Source organism: Mercenaria mercenaria, chromosome 14 (assembly GCF_021730395.1).
Source record: "Mercenaria mercenaria strain notata chromosome 14, MADL_Memer_1, whole genome shotgun sequence".
In the NCBI taxonomy this organism is placed as follows: domain Eukaryota; kingdom Metazoa; phylum Mollusca; class Bivalvia; order Venerida; family Veneridae; genus Mercenaria; species Mercenaria mercenaria.
This window is the reverse complement of record NC_069374.1, coordinates 71718318-71741333: the sequence shown is the minus strand read 5'-3', so window position 1 is coordinate 71741333 and position 23016 is coordinate 71718318. Positions and strand designations below refer to the sequence as shown.

The 23016-nt window shown below is 35.1% G+C and overlaps 1 protein-coding gene across 5 annotated transcripts in view; it reads right to left on the bottom strand.

Annotated features, from left to right (window-relative positions):
- Positions 1-981: 981 nt before the first annotated feature.
- Positions 982-23016, bottom strand: part of LOC123527641 (procollagen-lysine,2-oxoglutarate 5-dioxygenase 2-like) — a 49616-nt gene continuing 27581 nt past the window's right edge. Inside the window, exons 16-21 of one of the 5 annotated variants that reach the window (XR_008367179.1) lie at positions 22200-22304; positions 18854-19000; positions 16459-16611; positions 9271-9399; positions 7445-8759; positions 982-7407 (exon numbers count right to left, since the gene is read on the bottom strand). Coding sequence is in view for 3 of the 5 variants with exons in the window: in XM_053523869.1 (XP_053379844.1) it covers positions 8604-8759; positions 9271-9399; positions 16459-16611; positions 18854-19000; positions 22200-22304 (690 nt within the window). In the remaining 2 variants the exon portion in view is untranslated. Of the gene's footprint in view, positions 8760-9270; positions 9400-16458; positions 16612-18853; positions 19001-22199; positions 22305-23016 lie in introns of all 5 variants that reach the window. The other 4 variants (XR_008367180.1, XM_053523869.1, XM_045307242.2 and 1 more) reach the window with 4 other exon arrangements.

Genomic DNA, 23016 nt, shown 5'->3' with positions numbered 1-23016 from the left:
AAAAATAATATAATGAAGTTCAAATAATATTACAGCTTTGAATTAAAACACCGATACTTCAATAGAACATACAAGTTGCACTAGTGATTTAATACCGGTGTCTTGTTTAGAAGTCATTCTATACCGTGATAACAAGTGGGTGCTGGATTTTATACTAATAAATGTTTTTATAATAAAATGTATATGGCAGCAAATGCACCGAATGCCTATGATTTTACGCTAGTTGTTTCAGTCAATCAAACCTATACTGTAAACGACACTACCATGGATCAGCGTACATGCCAAAACTGAAATATCTCGTTTTTGTTCCGAAAAATGTTGCATATAGTGTACTGTAATGTCGGAAACAAGTACAGCTCGAGGTCATAAATATGCCAAAAAGCCAAAAATCTTTTTGCGGAATATAACTGGAAAATAATTACTTTATGCCGTCATGAATATACATGCATTATCGTGGCTATAATGTAAAACTATCATTTCAGTCAAGCTTTTATTTCAATGCTGTAGTTGTGTTTATGATTCTATATTGAAACATGAATCCGATAAACAAACACTAACACAATATTCTTCATTCAAATCCAATAAAACAAAACATAAAAAAAAACACGTTAAGTCAGATCCTTTATTGGATATCATGTCATTATTTTGTAGTTTTTTTATCTAACGTCAAATAAAGCATAAATAATATGTTGCTAGTTTGAATACTTGACTTGCCACTCTCCACAATTCAAAAATTGCTGTTAACTAATTATAGCTTGTATTTTTCATGAAATAAGGTAAACTTCAAAGCTTCCGGATGGATAACTGCTCGAGCATTGTCAGATGGAACAAATGAAAGGCTATTTTTTCTTCTGTTCATAAGCAGTCATTTGTTATACATGTACTTACTGCATTCACCAAAAATTCAATTTCTTTACACTGGTATTATACAATAACTCCTCTTAAGATATATACAACCTATATATAGTGACATGCTTCTAGATAAACATCAAAACTGAAAACTTCTCTGATCTGATGTTAAAACTCATAAATGAGCATCATTTAACTTTCTATGACATAAAGAAGACCTACAGTCATTCTATTTATTACCACATTTCTGTTGCCTTACTAGTGATTTAGAGTTGTTTGTTCTTTACATTTTACAAGCTACAGGAGAATCTTTACAAACAAATGCTACTTGGAACTTATTATATCACTTTTTCAACCCTTATCCTGCTAAATTTCTATAGTGAAATTGTCCATCTTTCAATTTGGACAGTATTATTAACTGTTAAAAAGTTGTGCTTATCAAAAGATACTGACTGAATTGTGAACAGTGCAGATCTTGATCAGACTGTATGGATGTGCAGGCCGATAAAGATCAATGCCGGTCCTAAAGGCAGAATCAATTGTGTACCGCCTGGTAAGGGTAAATGTTACATACATTTACTGCCTAACCAAGCATTTAGAAAAAAAATATGTGTTTCTGGAAGCATGTCACCATTAAAATGAAGTAAGTATCCCCATTCCATACAAAAGGTTAGTTTAATAAAAATGTCATATTGCAAGATGGTCGTGACAATGCAAAATAAAGAATCAGAGCAAAAATATACAACTAAAAATGAAATTATCATGAATATTGAAGCAAATGTTATATGAGTACTATGTGACAGCTGTGTGAAAACAAACACTAGGGTTCTGTGACTAGTAGTGATCCAGATCAGTATGCATCTAAACTGTTTGTTTATGCCCACATCCAGACTGTTTTATCGATTTCAGCACTTTCAGCTGATAATCTACATCCATAAGGGTCTCAAAACTCCAAATGCAGGTTTTCACACAGCAGCATTCAAATATGAATTTCTTTAATGTTGGATTTCTAACACTTAGTACATATATTTAACATATATTTTAACACAATCTGTTTTGTTTTTCTAATCGACTAATAAACTGCAAGAGTAATGTTATACAATAAAATCACTGTTTGTACATCAACAACAGTTATATCATTGCCTCAGATGTTAAAGCAGCATACTTTAAAAGAAAACCTCACTACATGCAAATATTGGTCAGTGTCATCAAGGGCACAGAAATCAAATCCTGGACATTCTGTTTGAATCAATATATGAGCCGCGCCATGGGAAAACCAACGTAGTGGCTTTGCGAACAGCATGGATCCAGACCAGCCTGCGCATCTGCGCAGTCTGTGGTCAGGATCCATGCTGTTCGCTTTCATAGCCTATAGCAATTAGAGAAACCATTAGCGAACAGCATGGATCCTGACCAGACTGCCACTATGTTGGTTTTCCCATGGCACGGATCATATACCTAACGGTGCTTTTCTCTTGAATACACTCACTGTTTATCATTCCAGTGTACATTAAGAACTCATCACTCTTGGGATATAATTTCTTTGCATCTGAATGACAATGATTTTATTTAGTGAAATCACTGTTTGGGATATATTATTTTCAAAGTTTAATTAACAACATAAGAATTTGTATCAAGTGTCTTTTCAGTATAAGACACTTATCATATTACCAGTATGACAAACATATATTAGCCACACCAAGAGAAAACCAACATAGTGTATTTGCGACCAGCATGGATGCAGACCAGCCTGCGCATCAGCGCATTCTGGTCAGGATGCATGCTGTAAGCTTACGGTTTCTCCAATTGCAATAGGCTTTGAAAGGGACCCGCATAGATACTGACCAGACTGCGTGGATAAGCAGGCTGGTCTGAATCCATGCTGGTCGCAAATGCACTATGATGGTTTTCTCATGGTGCAGCTCAATTATATATATTTCAAGATACCACTGCAAGAAACAAAGCAACATATTATAACAGAGGAAGAATTTGCAGTGATTCTTTTTTGTGAAGGGACAAGCGATGAGAGCAAATGTGGCTAATGTTAATATGAACAGAAAAGGTATGAAACATGATCTCTGACTGCTGAAAATTGTAATTTTAAGTAAATGGTCTAAATTTACACCAACACCTTCTATTAAGAGAAATGTGGAAGAAATTAAAAATGATACTGATAACTTCAGTGGAAGACTAAGATCTGATTATCAGAATATTTTAATGGGGCGGACAATAGTGACATACCCATTATAAAAACAAGCAATTTTCTACCATAATTTATATTTATATTAATTTATATATCACTACCTCATGTACCTTAAAATCTAGTTTGCAGCAATGACCAATACTTCTTTTAAGACTTCTGACAGCATTGTCATTTCTTGATAAACCTACAGTATTTTGCACTTTATAAAATCATTTTGCACAGAAAACACTTTTCCAAAAAATATAGTTATTATACCAGATTTATATAGGGCCCTTTTTATGATAAACATGTTCAAAGGCACTTAACACAGCACAAAGGCAGCTTTTCAGGGTGCCAAATTCATCCACCACTAGTACAGACACAGAGCGATCTGACCAGATGAACAGAGTGAAACAAAGCCCCCATGACAGAGAGAGAAATCCTTTTAAGATACAGACCTGTCTGGCTAACTTAGCCTAGCTCTTTACGAATAGACAGTCTGGTTCTTTAATGTGCCTGGTGTATAGCATACATACGAAGCCGTCTTTCCTGAGAAGAAACAGTACTGTCCTCTTACTTAGGTGGGAGACACTCAAGAGCATCTCAGAAATTAACAGTGCCTGGACTGGGATTCAAAGTTCAGACATCTGGATTGAAAGTCAAGCATGTAACCACTAGACCAACGAGTCACCCATATAAACCTATGTGTGTACATATGCACTGTATCAATGTACAAGTAACGCAATGTTCAGTGACAATACACACAACACTGATACAACATAATGGACGGAAAAAAGTTTTTTTTCTAACACTGCTACATCAAGTATACTCAGATAGTTTATAACAGAACAAATATCAGATGTGATGTGTCATATCAAAAGTAAATGTGTTCTAGCAATTTTACCTTTAGTGACATAAACTAAGTTCAATGATATAAACTCATTCCACTGACATAAACTAATTTCAATGATGTGAACTCATTCCATTGGCATAAACTCATTCCACTGACATAAACTCAGCCCAATGACATGAACTGAGTTCAATGCCATTAACATAGTTCAACAACATTAACATTATTTTCAGATCTATGGCAGAAACTGGATTCAACAACATAGGAGTTTGCATACTTTTTTTAAAAATCAAATATATGGCACAAGACAGCACATATATACAACCATTGCACTGTAACTTTCAAATGAAACACAAAAATATTCAAATACACATTGAAAATATCACCGTTATCAAAATGCAAGAACTCAAAAGTAACAAACAGGCAATTCCCTAATTAACGCCCTCAGGGGTAATACGTTTTTCAATAAAAAGTATATTTATCAAGACCATAAATAAGACATTTTTATATTCTTTTAGGAAATATCAACCAAAAAATTCCAACATATAATAAATGAACTGAACAATTATAGTACTACCATAATGCTGGTAATTCCCTTAAAACATAACTTCATTTTTTTTAAGATGGTGTGGCTGGGGGTGGGGGTGGGGGGTGGAAGAGGGCATTAATTAGGAAAGATACAGCATAACAATGCATTATTCCAACAGTAATGCATCTAAATATTATACGAAATCATCCAGATGAAAGCAAATATACAAAATTTAGCTCATTTCTAATGTAACTGCATGGTACTTTTGAAAAACCAATCAGATCTCAGCTGATACTAAACTGTCTAAAGCATTGAAAACTATTAAAAAACATTTTTTTTTTACACACAATCTGTCAATAAAACCACTTTGCGAACAAATCTGTCAATCTTGTGGACTTAAAAACCTGCATATTAAATGCAATTAAAAAAAAAATCATATATCTGTATAACATAAAAACTGAGTAAGAGAAATGTACCTGAAATTGCAAATAAAATACAACATACATATATATGGCAGCAAAACATTACAAATTTAACATTGTACTTATTAGAAAAGTTTCACTTATAAAAGGTTATAGACATAAAGCAACAGAAGCACAATAGAAAGTAAAATCATTTGTCATGATAAATACATCCTTAACATAATTTTTATATAAAGACATCTTTCCACAATTTGGTAAAATTCTATAAAAAAAATTGTAGATCACAAAAAATTGTAGATCTTACAACACAAACACATCCTGGTTTATTTACTCCAAAAATGTAAACAAGTGAAATGTAATACTAAGACTGTATAGGGGCTTTTATTTGCAGAGTATTTATTTTTGCAATTTTCATGGATTTTGAATATCAGCAAATTCCAAATCTGTGATTTTAAATTGGACATATTCAGTATGTTACATGTTTTTTTGTCTTTCATGCCATGGGACATAACTCCAAGTTAAGTCATGACTATTCTATTCACTATATAAATTTATTCTAACAGTCATCAAATAATTGTATCGAATCATAATTTCAACTTTATTTAAATTACATGTAAATAAACATAATTCATACATAAATATATAAAGTCCGTCTTATTTGATCTCTGCATTTTCTCTAAATAGCCGATAATTGTTTTTATTGACACACACAACAGCTGTGTGCCCATAAAAAGTACCTACACCAACAGTTTTTGTCTGGTGGGATTAAACCTGCCCATACAAAAGATCTTTTTAGGAGCTCAATTTTGTTGCGACAGCTGGTGAACTGTTTTCAAACAAGGTAATATTATAAAACGCGAGGCGATTATAATGTGCACGACTTGTTAGAATTATGGTACATATCAGCAATCCCCAGTGTTGTGAGCGAATCAAATTATTCCGGATTACCCATATTTAGTTATCTATACCCAATTTTCAAAACATGTGCTGAAAAGTGGACAATCAGAAACGCAATAAAGTACAGTGCATTTCAATCGACCTGGTGGGGCATAACTTCATTTTTTAAGATGGGCGGCTGGGGGGTGGGGTTGGAAGAGGGTATTAATTAGGGAAGATACAGCATAACAATGCATTATTCCAACAGTTATACATCTAAATATTATACCAAATCATCCAGATGAAAGCAAATATACAAAATTTAGCTCATTTCTAATGTAACTGCATGGTACTTTTGAAAAACCAATCAGATCTCAGCTGACACAAAACTATCTAAAGCATTGAAAACTATTAAAAAACATATTTTTTTTACACACAATCTGTCAATAAAACCACTTTGTGAACAAATCTGTCAATCTTGTGGACTTAAAAGTATGCAATCCATATTAAATGCAGTTAAAAAAAATCATATATCTGTATAAGATAAAAACTGAGTAAGAGAAATGTACCTGAAATTGCAAATAAAATACAACATACATATATGTGGCAGCAAAATATTACAAATTCAACAATGTACTTATTAGAAAAGTGTCACTTATAAAAGGCTATAGACATAAAGCAACAGAAGTACAATAGAAAGTAAAATCATTTGTCATGATAAATACATCCTTGACATAATTCTCATGTAAAGACGTATCTTTCGACAATTTGGTAAAATTCTATACAAAAATTGTAGACCTTGTATTTGTATTTACAACACTAACACATCCTGGTTTATTTACTCCAAAAATGTAAACAAGTGAAATGTAATACTAAGACTGTATAGGAGCTTTTATTTGCAGAGTTTTTATTTTTGCAATTTTCATGGATTTTGAATATCAGCAAATTCCAAATCTGTGATTTTAAAATGGACATATTCAGTATGTTACATGTTTTTTTGTCTTTCATACCATGGGACATAACTCCAAGTTAAGTCATGACTATTCTATTCACTATATAAATTTATTCTAACAGTCATCAAATAATTGTATCAAATCATAATTTCAACTTTATTTAAATTACATGTAAATAAACATAATTCATACATAAATATATAAAGTCTGTCTTATTTGATCTCTGCATTTTCTCTAAATAGCTGATAATTGTTTTTATTGACACACACAACAGCTGTATGCCCATAAAAAGTGCCTACACCAACAGTTTTTGTCTGGTGGGATTAAACCTGCCCATACAAAAGATCTTTTTAGGAGCTCAATTTTGTTGCGACAGCTGGTGAACTGTTTTCAAACAAGGTAATATTATAAAAAGCGAGGCGATTATAGTGTGCACGACTTGTTAGAATTATGATACATATCAGCAATCCCCAGTGTTGTAAGCGAATCAAATTATTCTGGATTACCCATATTTAGTTATCTATACCCAATTTTCAAAACATGTGCTGAAAAGTGGACAATCAGAAACGCAATAAAGTACAGTGCATTTCAATCGACCTGGTGGGGCGGGGTTTCGCGACTGTCCATTGCATTATTGTGCAAGATATGTAGTATATTTTGTAGCCTGATTTCTAATTCACTGGCCATCTACCTTACACTGTAGATCTACCTATTCACTGGCCATCTACCTTACACTGTAGATCTACCTATTCACTGGCCATCTACCTTACACTGTAGATCTACCTATTTTGCTTGTTTTTTAAGATTACAATTATTTGCATAAGCCACAGATTAACTGCGCCCAGCCAGGTCGAATAAAACGCACTATATACCCTATAGAAAAAACACTGTTGCAAAAACATCATTTTGCGTTTTATGTAATTGCACTAATTTATATATTAACTGTGAACCAGCCCATTTTGGAAAACAGCGAAAAAAAAAACAACTGCGAATTCAAAGCCCTATACAGTATTACGATATAAAAACTCACAATATCCATCTAACATAAAACTTCCGCTAAATCTCGGTAATTTCCAAAATAAAATGGGTCACCTAGAAACTTTTCCTAACTTCAGTAAGCGTTTTCCCCTTCTGATTTATAAAGAAAGTTTCACAAAATAGTAAATACAGAAACAAGTCATAAAATACCACAGAAATGCTAATAAATGTTCAGCTTTGCAAATTAACACAAATTATTCTTTGGCGTTGATCCATTAAACAAATATACACAAAATATTTGACTAGAAAAAGCATAATTATGCTCACATACTATTCAACACACTACAGAAGCACTGAATTAAACACAGCTCTTAGACAATATCTTTTACACACTCAGACCTGATCAAGCAGCCAGCAATATGGCTTTCTACAGCAGTTGGCCATTTAAGACAAGATGAAATCAGAACAAAATATCAATCTGTGAAGTGAGCAGACAAGCTGCCTAAGGCAAGTGGTCACTTACATGTCTTACAGGTGACTGATACGACATTCAGCAGCATTTTGGTACCAGTTTATTTAAATTTACCCCTACATAGCAAATTTCTTTTTAAAACATACGTACATACAGTCACCCTATTGACGTGTTCTTTCATGAGGTTGCAATACTACCAGATGGTGATAACTCCTATGAACAACTGATAGACAGAATCCGAGTCATACATAATAATGAAACTTTTACACCGGTTTAAGCAGGGACCTCCACTTTATTTTTTCATTCAATTCATCTAAAAGCTTTATAAACACAACATACTAAATACAAATGAACATCTTTAATTACTGGCCTTAAACTGCAGCATTAAACTGAATAACATTATTTTCCTACATGCTGAATATGTCACATACGCTCTAATTAGTAAACAATGTAATGAACACATATCTAGCATACACCCTAATCACTGAGCATTTATGGATCTACAAATGAGACGAATATGTAGCGGGTTCCTTTGGTGGTTGGAAGACCTTCGTGAAAATGGGTCAATCTCCCAGGATGCATTATCATCCAACCTTTACGTGAATCAGTTACACTGCAGTTATATCGCAAGAATCGACATCCACCACCCTGAAAGTAGAAACAGTACAATTTTTTACAATGTAAAATTTATATTCTGTTCTAAATGTGAGTATTTAATACCGATACTAAAAGCACCCACCTAATGCTATATGAGCCACACCATGAGAAAACCAACATAGTGCATTTGTGATCAGCATGGATCCAGACCAGCCTGGGCATCTGTGCAGTCGGGTCAGGATCCATGCTGTTCGCTAACGGTTTTTCTAATTGCTATAGGCTTTGAAAGCGAACAGCATGGATCCTGACCAGACTGCTTGGATGCAAAGGCTGGTCTTGATCCATGCTGGTCGCAAAGCCATTATGTTGGTTTTCTCGTGGCGCGGCTCATTTTTTGTACACATTCAGTTTCGTTTTCAAGCGAAAATAAATCTTTTACTTGTATCATAAAACAGCGTTCAAAATAATTTTGCAACACTGTGATACACAATAAACATCTACTGTCTATGGTTACCAATACATGTAAATTCTTTTGAACTTGTAAGAAAATTTGAATTTTTACCTCGTAATCTATTTTCGGACGATTGAGTGCAATATTTATCGTAAATGTGGAGGAGTCATGATGGGGCCTCAGTTCTCTCTGCCGTTCTGGGTTATACTTCACAACAAAGTTCAAAATGGCTCTTGGAGGCTGTAAGAAAAAGGTAATCTGTAACAAGGTATCTTGATATATAAACCACAGGTGCTAGACACATAGCAATATTTAAATGCAAGAGACCTGTTATTTATATAGAGAAAGACAAGAAAAAGATTTTGTGTCTAGCATCTGTGATATTAAGACAAAAGACACATCTAACACATAGCATGCAAGACTTCAAATCATTATGTTTGTTTTTATATAAAAACTTTCTCATACATAGGAATCATGTTAGAATTCTGAAGCTGGTAAACAGAAGAAATGAATCTTAATAAATTTGAACATTAGCAACAAGAGCGCCGCCAAGTGGGGCAATATACGCCCGAAGGGTTACATGAGAGGATGGGAGCAAAATTTAAAGAACTTGACTGCTGAAGCCCAAAGGACAGGAAGAACAAAAAGAAGAAATTCTAAAAAAAATTCTAAGTCCAGTAAAAATTCTTACCAGGTTAAGTTATGTCAAAATACATCTAAAAATTTGATGTACCATCCATGTTGTACCACATAAAAGTGGTCTTGGTTTTTCCTTACGGCCAATAATAAAAAAGTTTCAAAATAAGCTATTTATAGTAATAAAAAAAGGGAAGTAATATAAAAAAAATTATTGTAAGAGAACAAAAAAGGGATCTGCCAAATAAAAACAAGAGCACTGCAATGCAAAGAATTATACATAAAGCAGTCATATCTGACCTTTGACCCTTAAGTGTGACCTTGACCTTGAAGCCAGTCATCCGAAACATGCGCTCTGCACGTCATCTCAGTGTGGTGAACATTTGTGCCAAGTTTCTTTGAAATCCTTCGAGCAGTTTAAGAGTTACAGAGCGGACACAGCAAAGTCATATATGACCTTTCACTCTTAAGTGTGACCTTGACCTTAAGCTAGTCATCCGAAACAAGCGCTCTGCACATTGTCTCAGTGTGGTGAACATTTGTGCCAAGTTTCTCTGAAATCCTTCAAGCAGTTCAAGAGTTACAGAGCGGACACGAAACACACTCATATGACATTTGACCCTTAAGTGTGACCTTGACCTTGAAGCTAGTCATCCGAAACAAGGGCTCTGCACGTCGTCTCAGTGTGGTGAACATTTGTGTCAAGTTTCTTTGAAATCCTTCAAGGGCTTCAAGAGTTACAGAGCAGACACGAAATTGCTAACGGACGGATGGACAGACGGAAGTTCCTACATACTGGTATTTATGTGGCTACTCTTTTGTTCTCTCTATTGTTCTTTTAGCCACGTAAAAGAAAAATAGCCACATAAAAGCCTTACGGAATGAATGACATCAAAGAAAAAGTACAGTTAACTATAATTGTTCCTATAGTCACTTAAATATGCAAATGTGGACTCGGACGGACAGACAGACGGACACCGGGGGTATATCATAATACGTCCCTTCAGGCGTATAAAAATCCAAAAACTTTCCAAATTACATTTTCTTCTCGTCATTTTGAAAATAAAAAGAGAATGACCACCTAAATATATAACAAACTAGAGCTATCACTAAAGGTGATGAATGTATCCCCCGCATGCACTGACAAAGTACATTGCAATTTGACGCACACAAGATTGCATAATTATGTGGACTGTATGTATATAGACTGTATGTATACAGTATAGTAACAAAAATCAAAGTCCCATAACTATGCAGAATATTTATCTAAAAGAATGTAACATGCACCATGCACAACTAGGGTTGGTACTGATCACTTGTGTGAAGTTTCATTAAATTGTGTATAAGGGTTTGGTAGATTAGGCACGCACAAGACTGCATATGCAGACTGTATGTACATAGTATGTTAACAAGAAACAAAGTCCCATAACTCTGCAATTTTTGTCACTGAAATAACCTAACATGCCCCATGCACAACTACTGTTGTTACTGATCACTTGTGTGAAGTTTCATTAAATTGTGTCAAGGGGATGAGGAGAGATGGTGCGCACAAGATTGTGTCTATGTATATAGTATAGTAACAAAAAAAACAAAGTCCCATAACTCTGCAAATTTTTTTTCTAAAAGAACCTAACATGCCCCATGCACAACTACTGTTGGTACTGATCACTTGTGTGAAGTTTCATTAAATTGTGTCAAGGGGATGAGGAGAGATGGTGTGCACAAGATTGTGTCTATGTATATAGTATAGTAACAAAAAAACAAAGTCCCATAACTCTGCAAATTTTTTTTCTAAAAGAACCTAACATGCCCCATGCACAACTACTGTTGGTACTGATCACTTGTGTGAAGTTTCATTAAATTCTGTCAAGGGGATATGGAGAGATGGTGCGCACAAGATTGCGTCTACGGACAGACGGACAGACAGACAGACGGACAGACAGACAGACAACCTGAAACCAGTATACCCCCCCTTACAACTTTGTTGTCGGGGGGTACAATAACAGAATAATTTATAGAATTCAAAATTTCAGCATTTATGACATTAGACTAATTAAATATAGCTGTATAAGCAGTATTTTAATATTCTGTATTTTAAATGTTGGAAGAAAAAAGAATTGGTGCATCTTAGCGCAACATATCAGACAAACCGGTTACAATCAACAGTCAGATTTTAGTCCTTGTCCATGTTAACTTCATACAGACAATCTTGCTTACCAGTATTTCTATTAAAGGCACTGACCTCCGGTCAATAAGACAATAAAGAAAAGGAAAAAAATCTTAGATATTAGGAAATAATTTGCATTCAAAATTAATAGAAGCATTTGTACCACTGCCATAATTATGAAGTTTTATATTTCAACGATCATTAAGTGCATATTCCTCCATGATGTACTGGTCAAGAACACGTGAAAGTTTTTTACTGCCACCACAGCCCATGTGCAACTCCTGACTTGGGCACAATTTTTTCTTGATTTCACATGTTTTAAGATAGTTTAGAAATGAAAGCTCATGCTCAGTATGTTCATAATACAACAAAACTTAAATTTTAAAGAAAGATCATTTTTAGCCAAAATCTGGAGTCCAGTTGCTTTAACAGACCACATGCATTAAGACACCATTTTTTGTTCCTTTTTGTGTTGTTAATGAACAAATTACGTTGTACTATGAAGCTAAATGTGGTAACTTTTTGTCTTTCCAATAGGTGGTACTATCCATTACATTAACCTTTTTTATTTTCATTCTTTCTATTTCAAACAATTTCTCATATGTTAACAAGTCAATAACATAGCATTTCTAGCAAAAGCATTCAAAACTATAACAAAACAACAGACAGAAACATAGACAGCTACTAAAGTATCAAGCATTATAATATTATGTCTGATTGTATACATATTTTCTGAATTTCAAGCAGGTACCTGTCTTGTCAGAATTTCATGAGAATGAAAACAATATTAAGGTAGTTCTGCACGTCTGATAAACCGGAAGTGATGGCGTAATGTCATTTATCCGGAAAACGTAGAATAAAGCCTGGATTCGGCGTACGGAAATGAAAATCATTTTATGAATTAAGTGAAATATGTGAGTAAATTTACTACAATGGCACTGTTGCTATATTTCTAAAGTCAAAATATGATATTAAAACATATAACACGTTAAAATATTCAAAATAATGTCTTAAAATAGCGTGAAATGTCCGGTTCACTTTAATCATGGTCAAATATCTCAAAATTAAGCACACGGACCTATACATTTTATTTCACCAAACTAGAGATGCTTTTGAGAAAAGCGCATGTCTCCCACAACTGCCCCTTAGATGATGAAAAATGTTAGTTTCTCTAGATGTTTTAGACGAGTGGATCCAATTAGATGGTCTGGATGAGTGGATCCAATCAATAATTCAAGGGCCATAAATGAAAAGTGCCTGGACGGATTTGGCTAGTTATCGAACTTGGGTAAGGTCTTATGGCCAAACACATTTTGTTCAAGTTTGGTGAAGATCGGATGAGAAATGTTCGACTTAGAGAGCGGACAAGAGTAAACAGACGGATTTTTTCAGTAATTCAAGGGCCGTAACTCTAAAATGCCTGGACCGATTTAACTAGTTATCGAACTTGGCCGAGGTCTCATGGTCAAACACATTTTGTTCAAGTTTGGTGAAGATCGAATGAGAAATGTTCGATTAAGAGTGCGGACAAGAGTAAAAAGGCCGATTTTTCGATAATTCAAGGGCCGTAACTCCAAAATGCCTAGACCGATTTGGCTAGTTATCGAACTTGGCCGAGGTCTCATGGTCAAACACATTTTGTTCTAGTTTGGTGAAGATTGGATGAGAAATGTTCGATTAAGAGTGCGGACATGAGTAACAAGAGTGCAAGAATGTCACAATATACGCCCGTCACAGCAAATTTCTTTACTCTAGCACCTGTATTTGCAAATGGAATTTTAATTTTGTGGTTGTTTAGTAATAACTAAGTGTTTTGTTTTTCTAAGTCCACAAAAAAACTCCTTACCAGGTAGAGATACCTTAAAATACACCTAAAATTGGAAAGTAACATCTATGTTGTACCACAGAAAAGTGGTCTTGGTTTTTCCCTACGGTCAATTATAAAAAAGTTACAATATAAGTTATTTATAGTAACAACTAAGGGAAGTTAATCTTAAAAAAAAAAAAATAAAAAAAATTGTAAGTCCTCACAAAAATCTTTACCAGGTAGAGACTGGTCAAAATACACCTCAAAATTGGATGTAGCATGCATGTTGTACTACAGAAAAGTGGTCTCGATTTTTCCCTACGACTAGTAATGAAAAAGTTACAATATAAGCTATTTATAGTAACAACAAAGGGAAGTAATTCGAAAGAAGGGAACTGCGCATGACACTTCGTCTCATGATGGTGTATAATTGTGTCAAGTTACATCAAAATCCATCCATGCATGAAGAAGAAATGCTTCGGACAAAGTCATTCTTGTATCTGACCTTTGGCCTCTAAGTGTGACCTTGACCTTAGACCTAGGGACCTGGTTCTTGCGCATGACACTACGTCTCGTGGTGGTGAACATTTGTGCCAAGTTATATCAAAATCCCTCTATGCATGAAGAAGAAATGCTCCGGACAAGGTTTTCATTCTTGTATCCTTTGACCTCTAAGTGTGACCTTGACCTTAGACCTAGAGACCTGGTTCTTGCGCATGACACTCCGCCTCATGGTGGTGAACATTTGTGCCAAGTTATATCAAAATCCCTCTATGCATGAAGAAGAAATGCTCCGGACAAAGTTTTCATTCTTGTATCCTTTGACCTCTAAGTGTGACCTTGACCTTAGACCTAGGGACCTGGTTCTTGCGCATGACACTCCTTCTCATGATGATGAACAATTGTGCCAACTTTCATCAAAATCCCTCTATGCATGAAGAAGATATGGTCCGGACAAAGTCATTCTTGAATTTGACCTTTGACCTCTAAGTGTGACCTTGACCTTAGACCTAGGGACCTGGTTCTTGCGCATGACACTCCGTCTCATGATGGTGAACAACTGTGCCAAGTTTCATCAAAATCCCTTCATGCATGTAGAAGATATGCTCCGGACAAGGTCTGTGGACGCCGCCCGCCCGCCCGCCAACCCGCCCGCCCGCCAGGGGCGTTCCCATAATACGTCCCGTTTTTCAAACGGGCGTATAAAAAGGCCAATTTTTCGATAATTCAAGGGCCGTAACTCCAAAATGCCTGGACCGATTTGGCTAGTTATCGAACTTGGCTGAGGTCTCATGGTCAAACACGTTTTGTTTAAGTTTGGTGAAGATTGGATCAGAAATATTCGAATTAGAGTGCGGACAAGAGTAAAAAGACCGATTTTTGGTAATTCAAGGGCCATAACTCCAAAACGCCTGGACCGATTTGGCTAGTTATCGAACTTGGCCGAGGTCTTATGGTCAAACACATTTTGTTCAAGTTTGGTGAAAATCGGATGAGAAATGTTCAACTTAGAGTGCGGACAAGCTTTGTGACAGACACACAGACAGACTGGAGTAAATCAATATGTCTCCCACACCACTGTGTGGTGGGAGTCATAATTATAGGCCATGTGTTTATTTACAACTGTAAGAAGTTTCTTCAAAATCTACATTGTAGAAAAATTTCTATTCGTGAAAATGTTATGAAAGTAATGATTTTCCCATAGACTCCCATTATAAGATATTGCGTGAGGTCCAAATTTTTCAAATCAGTCTAGCAAAAAATCAACCATACGACCCTATCTTTTTTATTTGCTGAATTTTCTAGGTATATTCTGAAGTTTTGAAAAATCAGAGTTTAATCAAATTCTACATTATAGAAAAAAAACTGATCCAAACGTGCAGAACTACCTTAAAGTAAGATCATTAAAAATATTGCTATCATCTTGGGAGTCCGAGTTCACTTCTGGATTTCCTTGATGTTTTGTTTAGTTTATCACTTAGTTGAAGTTTATAGCTTCAAGCAGTAACAGTGTTGAACAAAATTCTTTTTCCTTATTTCTTATACAACAGCAATAATTGCTTCTTTCAAAGACTTCTCCTAAGTGCTTAAATTGTACTAAAAAGTACTTGACAATTTTCTCACATGACTTACATCTACGGATCAATCTTATAACTTCTAAATATGACTTTCGACCATTGATCAATCTTCAATTTATAGCTTCTTCACATGACTTATATTCTCCGGACCAATTTTACAGTTTCTAAACAAGACTTTCATCACTGGATCAATCGAGCAACTTCAACACATGACATACGTCTATGGTTCTAACATACAACGTTTTATCTTTCATTTTCATAATTGTGTCTGTCTGAACAAACCTTGTACCTACAGTATATTTTTAAGTTTAAATCATAAATAAAAAGCTGGTCCATCAACAGCCATATATTAGGCTGGGTACAGTTAATTTAACATTACCCTCAAGCCTGTTGGCGGCAAGTGATTCTGCCTTTGCAACCAGTGCAGACCAAGATCAGCATGCATATCCATGCAGTCTGATCATGGTCTGCACTGTTTGTCATTCAGTCAGTATCTTTTTGGTAAGCACCCTTTTTAACAGTTAATGGTACTGTCTAAACTGAAAGATGGACAAGTTCATTATAGAAATTTAGCAGAGTAAGGATTAAACTCAAACATGTAGATTACTCACATCATCAACATCATAAAATTGAGGGTATACTTTAAGCGTTAGTGGTACTATATAGTTTTTCAAAACCTCAAGCCAATGTTCCTGCAAGCCCACTTGAGTCATATGAATGTCATCTGTGGGAACACTTTCATAACCTGATTCTAAACGTGGATCCTAAAATTAAACAAATGAGCAAGGTTCATGCAAACACTGATCAAACAAATCATATAAACTCAATCCAGCATCCAAGCCAGGGTTAATCCTTCACTTGATCTCTAGAACTGCTGGTGATTCAACTTGTGACATCTAGTCTGACTTGGTTAAGAAATATTAATCAAGTTCTACACAAACTGGAATGAATTCTCTAAAACACAAAAGTACATGGTTAAGTGCTGAAAGACTGGGAAGTCATTAACTTGATTTATGCCTTTTTTTAATTGGAGTTTAGCTATCAACTGTTTGGTTCACCAAATTAATGGTAGGGTTTTAATTAGTATTTGCATTTGCGACCAGTGCAGACCAAGATCAGCCTGCACATCTATGCAGGCACTGTTCGCTATTCAGTAAGTAAATTTTCAGTAACAAATGGTACTGCAAAAATTGAATAATGGACCAGTCCTTTTTAGAAATTTAGCATGGTAGGTGTTTAAGTGATTTTCAAGACTGAATAACATTATAAAGGTGTCTGAGGGTGATAGTAAGATCTACTCTATTCCATTACCTTTAATGCTGTCAATTATTTTTTTAATTGCAAAAATCGGACAAAACTCACAATTACAAAAAAAAATTCTAGTAATTTTACAAAATTTTTCCACGGAGAATTTTGTCTTACCCACTTTTTTTCTGAACTTCATTATTTGAAAGTATTTTGTCATTTTTTATTACTTTTTATTTTAGGACAGTACTATTACAATAAACAGGCCTCCCAGCAAGATATGATAAAAATAGATTTATTTTTCTAAAGGTTGTTTGTGTAATAATCAAGGTTATTTCAGGCATGTAGATTAAATTTCTGATATTAATCCAGTTCCCTGCTGTAGTAAAACATACAATTTTTATTAACAAAACAGCCCTTTTGTCTTCAATAGTATAAACCTTCTTCACTCAAGGAAAATAACTTGCCTATAGAAAGTGAACTGGTGGCTTGAGAGAACACCATCTGTCAACCTTAGTCCTATTCAAGGTAAGGTCAACCTTGGTCCTATTTCAATGAAATGGAAAAGTAATCTATTTATGTTACCTGCAAAAAAAAAGAATAACCCAGTCATGCATCTAACATTCCATAAATTGTTTTCCTTGATTTATTGGTACATTTTTGTACTTGGAAGACATCTGTCCCATACATACATACAGGCAGCGGAGATGTTTCTTTTGCCAAAAGTAGCTTTTTTTTAAAAATATTTCCATTCCCATTTTTTTTTTTCAAAATGCTGTTTGTTGGACAAATTTTACTGAAGAAAATGTCACAAATTCCCCAAGGCATTTTACATATTTTAAGTTTCAAATTTGCTGATCACTGGCCAATTAAAACAAATGCTGCATCTCTCCTAGAATATAAGGGTTAAGCCATTCAATCATCATTCACAATGCAGGAAGAATCTGACATATACCACAGTTATGTATAATATTAGAGTACACATAAATGTTAACCCTTTCGCTGCCGAGGACCTGATAATTTTATGTACACTGTATTTGCCAAGGCACTTTCCTGAAAATCACCTTAGTTTTGACAGAATAGTTTAGCGGCTTAATTTTCACAGAAAGTATACAAAAACCAATAGTTGTTAGCAAGAATAATAATAAATACCTACAGGTGAACAGATTTATTAAAAAAAATATCTTGTTTTACTTTGAAATGTGCTGTCGTAAATGTGAGACCGGTATACCCGTCATACATGTAGAAAGTGAAGGGGCTAGATGGGAAAGAATCACCTTAAAAAGCTATAAATTTTTGAAGAATACGCTTGGTTTGTAAATTTATATTTAGAAAACAAAGCAATATGAAGTACCTAATTTCCTTATTGAATCTTTAATGTTTAGAGGGAATATTGCAGTTGTTTTGTTTACTTTACCCTGCAGTTGAATCACCGTCTATCATTTTGAAATGTGGAAATTTACCAGTCACTTATGTCATTATGGGCTTTCCTATGTACAGTATTCTAAAAATACAACAGCAAGCACAGATGGAAAACATTCATTTAATATGACTGGTTGCATTGGGATAAATTCATGTGACGTCATTTGCATTGTTTATAGGATAAATGTTGGGAAATCCAAAGACGGGTAAATAGGTTGACATAGAAGTGGGACGGGTATATCCGTCTTGTAGGCAGCGAAAGGGTTAAACTAAATAGCAGGCAAGGCTGGAATGGCTATCATACAAGCATGCATTGTTTACATTACACACAAATCATACATTGCTATAATATCCGGGATAAACTTTCGTTGCTAAGGGAGCAACATAAGCTCGTAGAAACTCGAGCCACTGGTTCTGCAGTCCAACCTGAGTCATGTGCACATCATCAGTAGGTACATTCTCGTAACCACCCGCTAACCTTGCATCCTACAGAATACAATCTTATATATTTATAAATCAATATATATATAAAAGGTAAATAACAGAATAAATCCATCAACTGCTAAAATGCAGATAAACTGGAAACTATAGAGAGGTTATGATTAACGGTAAATCAAATAAACAGAGAAAATGAAAAATTTTAAAACTGTCTAGCTAAAATAAGTATTAATCTTTTTAAATTTTCTAATGCCTGGTTGGCATATGTCAACAGTTACCTAAATACTGACAATGACGGTACTAAATATTGATGATTAGGTTTCATGGTTTTTCAATCCTTAAAACTAAGTGTCCACAGGTCGGGTGAAATTTTTCAACATGTTCATTTCCACCAAGTTAGGCACTGAATTATATATGACACTGATAAATGTTAAAGTGGGTGGAAATAAAATACAGATATACTAACAAGAACCCTACCTTGCAGGTGCAAACGCTCCTCTGATTTTTTTGTCTCTGTATTATAGAATATTGAAGTACCCATGATTATCTAAGTCCAAAAGGGGCCACAATTCTTGCAAAAAGCAATGCAGACTTACAGTACTTAATGTGCAGTGTCGGCTTTTAAAGGTGACTAAATGCTCCAAGTTTTAAAGCAACTGCTTTGACCCTAAAGGAGAAAAGCCGATCTAAACTCAAAACTTAACCGAGAAATCTGATATTTTCTAAGTCCAAAAGGGGCCATAATTCTTGCAAAAAGCAGGATGGAGTTATGTTTCTTGCTATACAGAGTCAGCTAATGATGGTGAACAAGTGTTGCAAGTTTGAAAGTAATAGCTTTGTTAGTTTAGAAGAAAAGCTGACGTAAAAATAAAACTTAACCTGTCATCGCCGACGCCGATCAAGTGATGACAATAACTCATAATTTTTTTCAAAAAAGAGGGTCATAATGACCCTGAATCGCTCACCTGCGTAATATGAGCCACATGTTTCAAATGGCAAACTCACCAGGCAATGTTACACACCAAATATCAAATGCCTAGGCCTTGAATTTTCGGACAAGAAGATCTTTAATTTTTTTCCTATACAAGTTTATTTATATTTGGTTCCCCTGGGCAGGGCCTCTTTTCACCCTTGGGATGTAATTTGAACAATTTTAGTAGAGAAACACTAGTAAAGGCAAAATACTTAATATCAAAAGCCTAGGCCTTGCAGTTTCAGGCAAGAATTTTTTTTTTCCTATATAAGTCTATGTAAAACAGAAGACCTTCCGGGGCAGGGCCTCTTTTCACCCCAGGAGCATTATTGGAACAAATTTGTTAGAGGTCCACAAGGCAATGCTACAAACAAAATATCAAAGGCCTAGGTCATGTGGTTTTAGACAAGAAGATTTTTAAAGTTTTTTACTATATAAGTCTATGTAAAACTTGTGACCCCCGGGGCGGGGCCTCTTTTCAACCAAGGGGCAAAATTTGAACAATCTTGATAGAGGACCATAAGATGATGTGACATGCAAAATATCATGGCTCTGTGCCTTGCGATTTTAGACAAGAAGATTTTTAAAGTTTTTCCTTTCGGTTGCCATGGCAACCAGAGTTCTGCATGGAATTAAATTCTTTGAACAACTTTAAAAGGGGACCACCCAAGGATCATTCCTGTGAAGTTCGGAGTAATTCTGCCCAGTGGTTTTCAAGAAGAAGATTTTTTTAGAAAATGTTGACAGACACAAACTGACGACGCACAAATGATGACTGACATTGAGCGGTCACAAAGCTCACCATGAGCCTTTGGCTCAGGTGAGCTAAAAATCTGATGAGCTAAAAATGCAAGAGGAATGGTAATTTTCCACATTATTTCATAGTACTGCAACAGTTTACCACCTTCTGCACACTAGTTTTGGTTAGTAATAAGAAAATCTTGCAAAAATCCTAAGTCAATAAGTTTGTAACACTAGTCACTTTCAGAGTACTCACTTTTTATGGATTTTTGATAGAAATTATTTTCTGCCTGAAATATGTGGATTAGTCCCTGAAATAAAGTTTGCCCCTTTATGACAGTCAGAAATTTCTGTTCTATTCTGTATTTATACGCAAGTTTGGCATTCTCTCTATAGCCATGTTTTAACTGCTGAAGAATGCCTGAACAGTGCATGAAACTAATATTGCCAAGAATTTTTTCATTAACAGATTAAAAAGGTCCATCACAGTAAGTTAAACAAGGAGCTGCGTTCAATAAACGCTTGATGCCCCTGGTGGCATCCTTGTCGATACAAAGCAACCTAAGTCCAAAACGAGGTCAAGGTCAAACTGAGGTCAGGTGATGTCTGAAGATGAGGAATGGTCACAGGTTACATCTGTATTAGTATCAATTCATTCTTGTAAGTGGTATTAATGCTAGACGAAACGGTCCCATTTGGTTAACCAAGAGATGGCCCATATAAAGCAACCTAAGTCCACAATGAGGTCAAGGTCAAGGTCAAACTGAGGTCAGGTGATGTTTGAAGATGAGGAATGGTCACAGGTTACATCTGTAGTAGTATCAATTCATTCTTGTAAGTGGTATTTATGCTAGACGAAACGGTTCCATTTGGTTAACCAAGAGATGGCCCATATAAAGCAACCGAAGTCCAAAATGAGGTCAAGGTCAAACTGAGGTCAGGTGATGTTTGAAGATGAGGAATGGTCACAGAATACATCTGTATTAGTATCAATTCATTCTTGTAAGCGGTATTGATGCTAGACGAAACGGTCCCATTTGGTTAGTCAAGAGATGGCCCATATAAAGCAACCTAAGTCCAAATTGAGGTCAAGGTCAAGGTCAAACTGAGGTCAGGTGATGTCTGAAGATGAGGAATGGTCACAGGTTACATCTGCATTAGTATCAAGTCATTCTAGTAAGGGCTATTGATGCTAGACGAAACGGTCCCATTTGGTTAACCTCATACGGACGGACGGATGGACAGGACGATCACTATATGCCTCCCGCATCAGTAGATGCCGGGGGCATAAAAATGCCTAGATGTCATATACAAGTACATTCAATTTTCATCAACTGTTACTAAACTTTTACATAATATTACATCTGTGCAGTCTAAACAAGAGCTGCACTATTTGCTATTCAGTCAGTATCTTTTTGATATGCACCCCTTTTATCAGTTAATGGTTCTGATCAAATTAAAAGTTTGAAAAGTTCATTATAGAAATTTAGCAGGGTAAGGCTTAAGCATAACATGGAAGAAAAAGCTACAAACCTCGCTTTTGCCACCTGACCATCCATCAAAGTATTCCATCTCTGCAACCATCTCATCACAGAACTCCTCCGTCATCATCGGGAACCAGAACACATCGGGACACGGCTACAACATGAATATTGTATGTTTTACTTTCGGGAAAATCATACATTATAATTCAAGACATGTGAAACATAATGTTGCATCATAAAGAATGACTATTGTATTGGGGAACATAATGTTGCATCATAAAGAATGACTATTGTATTGGGAAACATAATGCTGCATCATAAAGAATGACTGTTGTATTGGGGAACATAATGCTGCATCATGAAGAATGACTGTTGTATTGGGGAACATAATGCTGCATCATGAAGAATGACTGTTGTATTGGGGAACATAATGCTGCATCATAAAAAATGACTATTGTATTGGGGAACATAATGCTGCATCATAAAGAATGACTATTGTATTGGGGAACATAATGCTGCATCATAAAGAATGACTATTGTATTGGGAAACATAATGCTGCATCATAAAGAATGACTATTGTATTGGGGATATATTATGAAGTTGGTTTAGCCAAATAGTATCGACAGACATCTATGTGACTGACATTAGATATAATCATAGATAGAAACCTTCAGACATTCCTGGCAAAAGTTCTTTGGTCAGATCATTTGTTTATTTGATATGGGTTTAATATCACTTTTCATTATGTAATAGTCGTCAGATAAAGAAACCAGCATTCCTTCATTCTGTACCATGTAACTGTTCTTACAATTAAGTGCCAATTTCAAAACTAGCATCTTTGATAAAATATAATCTTTAAAGCATA